Here is a 12,573-nt window from a genome sequence, read left to right on the forward strand (position 1 = left end):
AACTGAAGTCTCAGAGACTTTTTTTCCCAAGATGTGATGTTTTGCTCTTCTTGCTAGTTAGTATCGTGTCATGAGCGCTGTAAAACTGTTCAAAATTAAAACCAACACAGACATGATAAAAAAAGAGATCATAAACATAGATCATCCAGTCAAAGTGTAGACAAATAATTTGAATCCTTGAGTGACCACCTTGAGTGCTATTTACAAAGCTGACTTGAATCAGAGTTTCTGTTCAAACTCTATTTAATTAAACTTTTTGACAGATGAAAGATCATTTAATTTGTCTTAACCCACTTCTTCAATAATTCCTGCCATTACTTATAGATCTGACCTGAACAACAAACTGTCTGTGTTTGCTCTGGATTACAGTTGCATGTCACTTGTCCAGGATTAATGGAAAAACACCGGTCTCCTTTTGCATGGCTTATTACATTCATGCAATTCATTTTAATAGGAGTGAAAGTCTACAGTCACACAAACAAATCAGACATGCAAATATGCTTCAGTCAACCAATACTCCCCGGACAGATGCAAAAGGGATCCTTTCATCCTTCCATAACAATCCACACTTTGAAAAGCAGTCCTTATCCGTTTTGCAAGCCACACTGAGCTCCCACAGCAGCTGCATGCACGTGGAGGTAAATGGAACTGAGCAGTGCTGTTTTTGTTTCCTTAGGCTGGCTGATGCTGCAGTTAGCTGATGGGGAACTGGATTATGTCTCTCAGGGAGAGGGAATGCAGCTGCAGGGTGACTTCCTCATCGCTGGACTCTTTCCTCTCCACTATACAGATGGACCAAGTGGTTTGCCCGCTCTGATACCGTGCAATAAGTGAGTTTCCTGGACAACAAGCTCCACTGATCAAATGCATGTCACCTGTGGTCCAGCTACAAATTTACTCCGAATTATCTGGAGTTCATAGGCTTTATTTGTCACACACACACAGCAAATACTGTATTCAGACACTTTTATTGTCCTGTGTTTCATATTTTTTTTACTGTTTTTTGATTCTGTCTTAAAACAATAACCAGGTGCCCAAATTAACATCATCTTCTATTATTATCAAATGTATTTATAATGTAATTGATGTGGGACAAATGATACAGTCCTTGCTTTGAGAAAAGTGTATTTAAAAGTTTAAAAGTAAGATAATATGAGACTTCAGTCTTAAACTTCACACTATCTTTAGATAAACTTTTAAATATATTTTTTGCACAGAAGGGGGACTGTGGATTTTGTTCCCCATCACTTACATTGAAACTTCATTATAAAGGCATCTCTTCATGGCCAGTTAGAACAGGAATGATTACAGTAAAAACAAACAAACAAAAAAACATTAATTAGAGCATCTGACGTTTTTGGATATATTTGACAAACTGTGAACCTGACCTTTAAATGTTATCTTTTCTAGCGGTACAAACAACAAACACGGGTTTCACCTGATGCAAGCCATGAGATTTGCTGTGGAGGAAATCAATAACAGCACTGGACCACAGTCTCTGTTACCAGAAGTCAAGCTGGGCTACCAGCTTTACGACATCTGCTCGGTACCAGCGGGTATCCTGGCCACTGTGGACCTGCTCCAGCAGCATCACCACAGTATATCTACACCCAGGACAGACCCAAACTACAACAACAGTGAAAAGGCTGTGGCTGTGATTGGGCCGGACAGCAGCAGCAAATCTTTAACCCCTGCTGCTTTACTGGGGGCCTACCTCATACCACAAGTAAGTTTTTCTCATGGCTCTCAAATATTACCCATTCCACCTGTCACTGAATCATTATCAACATCCTCTTTGCTCTGCTGTAGATCTCTTTTGAAGCATCAAATGAAAAGTTGAGCAACAAGTACCTCTATCCAGCCTTTTTCCGCACAATTCCCAGTGACAAGAACCAGGTGGCAGCTATGATCCAGCTGCTGGTTCATTTCAACTGGACCTGGATTGCGCTGTTGGGCAGTGACAATGACTATGGCCTGGATGGCATGACGAGCTTGTCTGAGGAAGCACCACACCATGGCATCTGCATTGCCTACCAAGCAGTCATCCCCTCGCATACAGCAGACACAATCCAGACCATGAGGAACATGGTGGAAGGCATACTGACAACCCAAGTCAACACCATTGTGGTCTTCTCCAGCAAGTCAAAACTCCGTGGCTTCTTCCCCTATGTTATTGAGCGTAATGTGACGGAGAAGGTGTGGATTGGGACGGAGGACTGGTCAGTGGCTACTCTCATATCAGAGATACCTGGGATTCACACCATTGGCACTGTGCTCGGTGTGTCTGTCAAATATGCATCCCTACCAGGTTTTCAGGAGTTTGAGAGAAAGGTATCTGAGGCTTCAATGAAATACAATAACACACAGGAAGTTTTTGATGACAACAACTGTCTACAAAGCACAGACCTGTACACCCTTGCCAGGAAGAAGTTCTCTTTGGAGAGCTATGACATCACCTCTTCCTTCAATGTGTATAAGGCAGTGTACGCTGTGGCTCATGCTCTGCACCAAGCACTGAGCTGTGACACTGGACAGTGCCAAAGGAGGAGTGTGTATCCATGGCAGGTGAGCAGACGTGAACTGTGTTTTTACCAAAAAAGAAAATCTCTGAGCCACCTTCTTGTTTTTTCAACACCGATCTTTCCTCATTTGTCTCCACCACAGCTTCTGTCATGGCTCAAGCAGGTGAGATTCTCTCTGGATAACACCTCTATTTACTTCGATATGAATGGTGACCCACCCACAGGATATGACATTGTGACCTGGGTGTGGGAGAAGAAGGACTGGTCTCTCCGAATGGTGGGCTCCTTCAGTCCAAATCCCATTACACTGACGATCGATGCAGATCAAATTGAGTGGCACACCACTGGAGCTTCAAGATCAGTAAGGACAATAATGTATTACATAAAAAAACTTACTTTTCAAATTCTTTTATGTTTCTCCATCTCAGTGAGAAAATAAATAAGCAATTAATTCTTAAATAAAAAATTGAAATTATGTTGTAGCTTGTAAAAACACTGATACTTATTGTGTGAATATATAGAAAAACTGTGTTGATCTCAGAAAGATCCCAGCAAATTTCTGGAATAAATTGTTTTTTTTTGGTGCCCTGAAAATGTATATTCCAGTGGATTACAAACCTACTGCATGCAGTCATGAATTGTTCATCTGATCTTATTTTATTTGCAATCTCTCTCCTCTCTATTTTCTGCATCTATAGGTGCCACAGTCCATCTGCTCTCCTCCCTGCCTGAAAGGCCACAAGAAGCTGCTGACGGGGCAGCACACATGCTGCTTCGACTGCCAGGAATGTCCCATTGCCACATTCCTCAATATAAGCGGTAACACTTGAAAAAGACTTAAAAAAAACTATGAAAAGAAAAGAAAAACTGGACAGGTGTGAAGAAGAGGATGATGAAATGAAATTAGAAACAGATAACACAACAAGCCAGGCAAATTTTTTGCAATTCATAGAATTAAGAAAATTATTTGTGAAAGGGGAAAAAAGTATGTGTAGGACAGAAAGCATCATATTTCCTACCTCACCAGTCAGAGCAGAGATGACACTTTGACTAATTTTGTCAATTTGCTTACAGTTTAAAGATTTTTTTTCTATTGAGTTCTACTTAAAATTTAAGAAGGAAGTGAACAAAATATCAAGAAAAATATATAGCAGTGTTTTCAGTTGTTGGTTGTGACTTTGACCTGCAGGTGGCGCACTCACACTGTGTCCTGAAGCATGAGCCAAACAGATTCAAGAACTAAAATGAAATGTGTCACTGTGCCTACCTGTTTTTTAAGACTTATCTCACTTCTCTTGTAGAAGATGTTTTATCTTGTGATGCCATACCAGTGTTTATTTTGAATGCTATCACACTGGACGAAACTACAACCCAGCTTTTACATCCCAATTTTTTCCAAAGTGACCTTTATTTCTGTGCTGTTTCTCCTCCTCAGAGTCCACTACATGCCAGCAGTGTCTGCCAGAGCAGTGGGCTCCTGCAGGCAGTGAGCAATGTCTGAGTAGGACCGTCCTGCTGCTCGCTTGGGACAACCCTCTCTCCATTGCCCTGCTCGTCTTTCTGGCCGCCTGTGTTCTCATGACCTCCAGCACTGCACTAATCCTCCTGGTCAACCTGAACACGCCTGTGGCCAAGTCTGCCGGAGGCCGCACCTGCCTGCTGATGCTGGCAGCCATGACCGTCGCTGCCATGAGCTCTTTGTGCCATTTTGGCCAGCCATCTCCTCTGGCCTGCTTCCTCAAGCAACCTCTATTCAGCTTCAGCTTCACTGTGTGTCTGGCCTGTATCACTGTGCGTGCCCTCCAGGTGGTCTGCATTTTTAAATTTGCATCCAAGCTGCCGCCAGCCTATGACAAGTGGGCCAAAAAACATGGGCCAGAGTTAACCATTTTCCTAGTGTCTGTCATCATCTTGCTTATTTCTGTGGTCCGCGTAGCCCTCGACCCTCCACAGCCATCCCAGGATCTTGACTTCTACCATGACAGCATTGTTCTGGAGTGCAGTAACACCCTCTCGTCTGGTGCAGGCTTTGAGCTCGGTTATGTATCTCTGCTCAGCATCCTCTGCTTCTCTTTCAGCTACATGGGCAAAGACCTACCAGCCAACTACAACGAGGCCAAGTGTGTCACCTTCAGCCTCATGGTGTACATGATCTCCTGGATCAGCTTCTTCACTGTCTACTTCATCGGCAGAGGCCCGTTCACCATGGCCGCTAATGTTTTCGCCATACTCTTCAGCGTTCTGACCTTCCTCGGGGGCTACTTCCTGCCCAAGATTTATATTATTGTCCTGAGGCCAGAAATGAACACTACTGCCCATTTCCAGAACTGCATTCAGATGTATACCATGAACAAAAGATGAAGTTGTAATGATTTATTTCAATAAAAAGCAGATGAAGAGAAGCTATAGTGAAGATCTACCAGGAAAAGTGACAGGAAATATTCCCTTTGATATTTATCTGACAACAGAGTTTAATATAGTGTGTGTTCAAATAAAGCTGCATTATATTGTCTCAGAATAAAAAATCTCTTTTCACAGGACCTCTGCTTGAAGTTCAGGGACTTTTAATTTATAACTGTTTTTCAGTTATATACAGCTCTTGTTAACTTAACCTTGCTTACTTAACCAACTGTTTTAGTCTAATCATATTATTAAAATATGCAGCAAGAGGTAGTTTCACTAATATTATTTAGATATAATAATGTTTATATGCAAGAGCTCCACAAGCAAAAATACATTTCTCTGAAGTTTCCTCAAAGTAGCAACAGACAGAGAGAGGATTAAAACTCTTGGTAAAGAAATGGTTAATGAAAGGTCAATCATAGGTTTGATTTCCTTGTTTGTGTAACTCACTTTTGTCTGTTTGTTTTGTTATAACATGAATATCAGCTATCTAAAAACATTTGGCCTTTTAGACTTTAGTTTTATTGTATTTTTAATCCCAGATCATTTGATATAAAACTACACTATAACAGACCAGCCAAGGAGTCAGTGGAACATTTTCAACACAAATTTCAATAGTTACATCCCAATTTCAAATTATTACATTTTTTATTGTTTATGAAACAAAAAGAAAGCTGAATTTGAAAGAAGAAAACAAAGTAGGCAGTGGCCACAAAATAAGAGGATGTGTGAGTTTGCTATTGAAGAGAATCAACAGGTACTGTGTTTTTTCTACCACAGCGCCCCCTTTCAGCTGCATGAGGGACATCAAACTAATAATTATTATTGGTTAATTATACTATATATAATATCAATAATAAAGTTTTCATGTTTTTAGGTAAGCTAGTTTATAGAATTTCTGAAACATTTCTTTAGAGGAAAAAATGTTAAGAATCTCACTAGTATCAAGAAAAATATAGATAATTTTTTTTAAACGGCCACTTTTTTTCCCTTTAACTTCTTCTCCATTTTGATCTACTATGGTTGATTGTAGTGTCGGTTGGGTTGCCGCCAGGGGTTGGGGGTGTTGATTAATTGTGTAAGTGTATGTATATGTTGTTTGTTACCCTTTGTAAACAATAAAAAAAAGTTGATAACAAAAAAGATTTTGATTATGATTACGTGATCTGTAAAGCTTTTATAGTTTATAAATGTCAGTTCAGGTCATCAGAACAAGTGATATGATCATTTTTTTCAGGGATTCAACAACAAGTGGCAGATGATAACAGAAAAAAACAAGTTTCAGAATTGCGACACCTTGGCATAAAGTCTTGTTGCATATTAGATAAATAGATTCACAATTGTCCTGTCCACACACACACACACACACACACACACACACACACACACACACACACACACACACACACACACACACACACACACACACACACACACACACACACACACACACACACACACACACACACACACACACACACACACACACACACAGTCACTGTGCTGCTGTTAGCTGTTGTTTGAGGGAAGAGATGAAAAGGCCTTTTGTAGCTGGGAGGTCAGCCCTATTGACCAGTAGATGTGTGAGTAGAGTCCGAGCCTGGCTTTCCCACAGTCTGTCTGTCCACTCACAGCTTAATACCCTCCATCAACAATTGAAGTGTGCCATGGGTGAACAAGCAGGAGTTTTATTGTCAGCACCTAACGAACACACACTAAAGTTCAAAAAGTTTTATTTCACAAGTTGACTGATCCATTTTATTTTGGACACTGGGTGTATCCTCTGAAAATCAAAAGCTTGGGATCACAATTTACAAAAAACTATGATGGGACAACAGAGATGTCTAACAATCCAGAAATGTGGTACCAGCAGGAGTCAATATTGCATTTTATTAAAGTCCTCACAATATTATTAGTTTATGTTAAATGTTCTAAAAGGTGTAATTTCATTAGGAGCGGCACTTCATGTGTAACAGTGACACTAGAAGATGTTTTGAGATATTTGCTGAAAAATTTGGAAAAACTGCAATGCAAATATCTGAAATGTCCAAACAATTGCAATGTAAGGTTGAAGAAATGTCTTTGTTCCCAAAATGTGAATGACACATCACTGAATTTACACATCTAATTAAATCTCAAAAACATACTCACTTTTATTACCTTTTCCTTGCATGACACCTGAGCATTAAATCCTGTCTTTAATTATTCCCTGGGTCCCCATCAGGAACCACAGTCTGTGGTCCCCTGTGTAACTGGAATGTGAAATAAGAGATAAGAGACTGACAGCACATCATTCTCAGGCTGATATATTTCTTTGGACTGGTTTTATCTCTACTGGCCAGCCTGTGTTAGCTCCACCTCTGAGTTATTGATTTGTTTGTCATTGTAACAAACCCCAGACCTGCCCAGTCACAAGCCCTTGGGATTGCGAATATGTCACTATAAAATGATGACAGACTCTACAGAGAGATCACAGTGTACACTTTCATCCAGAAGAAGCTGCTCACTACACCTGCACTGACATGGCTCCCTGCTCCATCAACTACTCTTCTGGTCACAAAATCAGGATCTCTGAGAAAGATAACATCAAAGTGAGTAGCAGCAGGGATTTTAACAGTCAGACAGCATGTGTATTACTGATTTGAATCATGAGCTTACTTTCTTATCTCCTCTTCCCCAGTTAAGAAAACCAGCAGCAGGAACAGCTCCTCCAGACCCAGAGAGCCAGCAGGTCTTCCCTAGTCTGCTCCACCCTCAGGCCCACCATGCTGCAGGATAGCAGCAGTAGCAGCAGCAGCAGACGAGGCCCAGTGTGGAGGCCTTGACACTGTGAGACCTGAGGGGAGCTGCACATGTGGGAAATATGCATTTCCAGCCTGCTCATTCATGCTGTTACTGAGTTTTTTTGTTTCATCATATTGATGAGATTATGTGTAATAGGTACTCTGCCTCATTGTAATAACAAGTTCACATTGGAGATCATCCACTCTTGCAAAATGCTCTTTCCAGGGAAGTATGTCACTTTGACATTATTATCAGTGTTTTGTTCCTTTATGTAACTGAAAATGTATTCATTGTGTGAAATTGGAATTGCTCTGAAATGTAAAGTTTGACACATTATGTTTGAAACTAGCATGGTTAATTGAACATGTCATGCCTTTGATAAAAGAAAGAAACAGAGCAAAAAGTAATTTGTGTGTGCTGTGCATTATTATAATGTAATATAAATAAATGCTATGTATTGGAAATAGGATTTAATTGTTAAAAATGTGCCAGTAAGTGTTTACTGTATCTTAAATGTTGATGTCAATAAAATATATATTTTTACATATCTTTAAATTTGTGTAGAACTATTAATTTCAAATACAGTATGTACATTATTCGAGAAACAAAATTACCTCAGTGTGCGTGTGTTTTTTCATGTTATGGTGGCTTGATTTAAACAAGATTGAACTTGTAAGCCTTGATTTGATGTTTTTTCCAGGAGTTAATAACCATCTGGATTTTCTTTGGTAATTGGAGAGAAAATTCATCTTGTCATGTGAAGGTTAGTAAATTCCAGCAGATACTTTTCGACTATGATTTGTTTTTTTTTTAAATGTATTAGTACACACACTTACTCAACACTTGCTTGTGTCTTAATGTGTGAACATTTTTCTGTTCTAGTGGAATTAATTAATATTTAAGTAAATGTTGACCTGTTTCCTGATACATAATGTATAAATCAAAGAAGATGATTGTTTTTATTTGCATTTCTAAGTGTGAAAATGACTTTTACTTCTAGTATTATGTACCGTATGTACAAAAACTTCCTGATGTGCTTTCACTTCCTGAACCACACATCACATGACCCTCTCCAAAATAAGGACAACCTCAAGGCAGTTTTAAACTGGCCAAAGAGACACATATGTCCTTTAGTTAAAAGGAAAGTCCTCACTATACAGAGATGTTTTTTTAGTTGAAACATGAAACATGAAAATATGGACTCAACCATTTTTTCAACGATTGTATCTTTTTATTGTTAATTGTCATACAAAGAAATGAGTTTTAAGAGCCTAAATGTGATAGCAAACCAGCAATATCAACATCCCATTACAAAATGTTAATATGTACAATCACTGGCACACACACACACACACGCACACACACACACACACACACACACACACACACACACACACACACACACACACACACACACGCACTCACACCATCAATATAATCATAATCATCATCATCCTGATCCATAACATTAAAAGTTTGACATAGGATATTCAAAACAGAAGAGAAATATTCTCAACAGCAGCCGTCAGTATAACACAGTATGGCAGATATATACTGTTACATCGAACAGATAAACTCCACTGGAGTAAACAATCCTTTTACAAGATTTGACAAAACCATCATCACTTAAAAAACAGCTTTAAACACAAAGAAAAAGCAAACATCAGATGTGAATCAAAGTCAAAGCAGGACAATCTTCAAATAAGTGAGACCCTTCGCTTTTACTACTTGTCCATCAATGTGATGAGACAATAAGGAAACCCACCATGAATAAGCAGGCTGGAAATGCATATTTCCTACATAGTGAGGGAGAGTGCAGCTCCCCTCAGGTCTCACACTGTCTGTATGTCAGAGTCTACCAAGGCCTCCACACAGGGCCTCTGCTGCTGCTGCTGCTGTCCTGCAGCGTGGTGGGCCTGAGGGTGGAGCAGACTGGGGAAGAGCTGCTGGCTCTCTGGGTCTGGAGGAGCTGTTCCTGCTGTTGGAGGCCCTGCAGAGGAGTGACAGAGGCCTCTGTGTTGGAGCTGGCAGAGAGGAAGTGCATAGAGTCCCTCCAGCAGTGAGAGTAGCCTTGGCTGTAGTCGCTCTGACAGAGGCCTGACTGCAACTGCTGCCGCAGGAAGCTCACAGTCATCTCCAGGATGTCGGCTTTCTCCAGCTTGGAGTTGGGCTCTTGCTTGTGAAACTCCTTCTCCAGAATGATCTTGAGCTGCTCGATGCAGCTGTTGATGCGATCTCTGCGCATTTTCTCCACAACAGGTTTTCTTAACTGGGGGAGAGGAGATAACAGAAGTAAGTTCATGATTCAAATTCAGCAATAATCAGATATTTGTACTGTAAAAGCTGTTGAAAAACTAAAGTCTACTTCAATACTCACTTTGATATTGTCTCTTTCAGACATCCTGATGTGCTGAATAGAGGAGTAGTTGGTGGAGCAGGGAGCCATGTCTGTGCAGGTAAAGAGAACAGCTTCTTCTGGACAGCAGTGTCAGCTCTGATGTCTCTGGAGGAGTTGCTGCTCATTTTATACTGTGCGATTAGCATAACAAAGCCATGTGGCTCAGGCTGGGCTGGGGTTCCCACACTCTGACCAGTGGGACTCCCAGCACAACAATAGAAGACATGTCAATAACTCAGAGGGTGTGTATCTGTGCTTGGCATGTTTCCCAAGATAAGCAACAGGTAATTAACACTTTATCAACTGATCAACAGAGATTTTTATCACAGACTGAAAGTCCAAATTAAATTTTTGGATGTAAAATAAGGGGAAGTGATACACACAAAAGAGCATCTTCAAAGGAAGGAGGAGGAGGGGGCCTGCAATTAAAGACCAAATGCTTTACTGCAATAAAACAATATGAACTGACGACTTTTCTCTTCAAAGACCTTTTCCTCCAAAAAGCATTTTGGTGCACAAACTGGAACATTTGGACGCAGAGGAAGAAGTTTGATTAAATAATATTTAAACTGAGGGGGATAAACTGCAAAACAAAGGTAGATATGGTCAATTTTAATTATGTGGAAATTCAATAAAGATCTTTTGTAAAATAAAATAAAAAGGAAATCGTCAACTTTAAAGAGTGTAAAAGTCAACTGGCTGCAGGTGAAACATATTTTCCACCTGTTGCTTTTCTAACGACTCAAAGTTTTAAATGAGTACATCACGGTTTCTTTTCCCCTTCAGGATCTCCCGCAGTAACAATGTGTGAACACAACACTGCTGATAATCTGAAGAGACGCGCTGATCAAAGGCTGGACTAACGCGCGTCTCAGGTGTGAAAGTGGCGCACGTTCTCTGCGGCGCGAGTCACGAGACCGCGTGCGGTGACAGAGGCGCAACAAATGACCTCACGTGCACAGCGGGACTTTTTGATTTCGTTTGTGTCCCCTTTATAAAGATCAAACACAGACACATTACATATAAATGTTAACAGAAAATTAATTCAATATGTGAACAACTGATGTAGCCTGTTCATGCCAAATACTTGATGATGAATAAAGAAAGCTTATTTATTTATTTATTTTTATTTATTCTTACATGACACAATTTATAGCATGCAAGCAAACCACTTCATATTATAGATATTTGAGGCCAAACATGTTTCGTGGGAATTTTTTGTTTCAGAAACTGAACTGCATGTCCAGGCATGTTGTTTTTAGTCACATAATATAGTTAAAGAGTTCTGCTGAAAGCTGTAAGTATGCAGCCTTTAATCATAAGCTCTTGTCTTTCTCCCCTGATGTCTGCAGACTCTGTTGTAAATGAACTGTCTCAAATTAGTGTCAAGTTAATGGCATTATGAGTGGGCTGGCAGTGTGCCTCTGAGGGGTCTCCGTCACTGGCTGGCCCCAGATGTGAAGCCGGCCTTGTGGGTGCAGTGTGAGTAGTCCCGTCTCCCCAGTTTCCCACCAGTCCCCAACATCAGGGTAAATGAGCTACAAAAGCCATGCTGCTCCTCCATGCTCCGCTGGGAATGTTAATTGATCTTTTGTTGCAGGACAAACAGAAACTCTGTGTCCTGGTCCATCTGGGAAAAATCAAGTCGACTGGCTTCACTGCCTGGCACAGAGCAGCCTGCCTCCCTTTGGTCTGTGTTAGCTCTTTTAATTTCGGCTTTCAGCAGCTCATAATGGTGAAAGAAGTACTCAAAGCTTTAAATGAGTCAAAGAAGTAGTGCCACAACAGAAACATAATCCTCCTTTTAATACTTACAGTCTTCATCAGGCAGTCAAGTATAAAGTCTTCAAAGTATAATAAATGATACAGTTTTGATTAAATATACATGGTTCATTCCCTCTTGTACACATATGAGCAGGTTGGTGACCTGTTGATATTTTTGGTGTTTTAAATTTCCATCAAGGTAAGATGGAAATTAGGAAGACCATGTCAGATATTTAAGATTGTAAACAACAATCTTTGTTTACTTGCTCTTCGTTTGCACATTCAGGTCATCTAGGTAAACATCTCTTGTCTTTAGCTTCCTTGTCACCACTGTAGCATTAAAACATAGCAATTGCCAATCTGTCTGGTCATTTTCTGGCTTTATTATCTGTCCTCTCCATTGATTTCATTGTCAACATGTTTGTGTGAATTTGTGCCTCCTCTGAAAGTTAGTGTGCACTACACGGCTGCTGGGGGTCTTTGTCTACAAGTGTGTGTGAAGACGAGTTCCCCTCCCACCAGAAGAGAGCCCTGAATTCCTGCCATAAAGTCTCGGCCATCGTAGAGCGGCTTCCCGTCAGCCATCTCTCTGTGAGTGTGGTATCTCCCGTTTCCCACACTCTGTGCCTATTCACTGGCCCCTAGACAGGGACAATAGAAGTGTGTCTTGTTACACATCACATTAGCTACGGTGTTTGATCT

The 12,573-nt window shown here is 40.5% G+C and overlaps 2 protein-coding genes across 2 annotated transcripts; one reads left to right on the top strand and one right to left on the bottom strand.

The window, feature by feature from the left end:
• The first annotated feature begins 642 nt into the window (after positions 1–642).
• On the top strand, positions 643–4,883 carry LOC133987318 (taste receptor type 1 member 1). Its single transcript, XM_062426636.1, has 6 exons — positions 643–830; positions 1,411–1,726; positions 1,810–2,565; positions 2,665–2,883; positions 3,221–3,341; positions 3,958–4,883. The coding sequence occupies exons 1-6, from the start codon at positions 643–645 to the stop codon at positions 4,881–4,883; spliced, it is 2,526 nt and encodes an 841-aa protein (XP_062282620.1).
• A 4,681-nt stretch (positions 4,884–9,564) lies between these two features.
• On the bottom strand, positions 9,565–10,253 carry her12 (hairy-related 12). Its single transcript, XM_062427707.1, is given in 3 exon segments — positions 9,565–9,978; positions 10,087–10,199; positions 10,202–10,253. Coding segments are annotated over 3 exon segments (579 nt in total).
• Between the last annotated feature and the right edge of the window lie 2,320 nt (positions 10,254–12,573).

This window comes from Scomber scombrus, chromosome 10 (assembly GCF_963691925.1).
Source record: "Scomber scombrus chromosome 10, fScoSco1.1, whole genome shotgun sequence".
NCBI classification, from domain to species: Eukaryota; Metazoa; Chordata; class Actinopteri; order Scombriformes; family Scombridae; genus Scomber; species Scomber scombrus.

Bases quoted from the DNA above. Each gene is read 5' to 3' on its own strand.
- LOC133987318 (XM_062426636.1), top strand. From the start codon at position 643: ATGGAACTGAGCAGTGCTGTTTTTGTTTCCTTAGGCTGGCTGATGCTG. The intron at 2,884-3,220 runs GTAAGGACAATA...CTGCATCTATAG, and splicing joins CCACTGGAGCTTCAAGATCA to GTGCCACAGTCCATCTGCTC. The intron at 3,342-3,957 runs GTAACACTTGAA...TCTCCTCCTCAG, and splicing joins CACATTCCTCAATATAAGCG to AGTCCACTACATGCCAGCAG.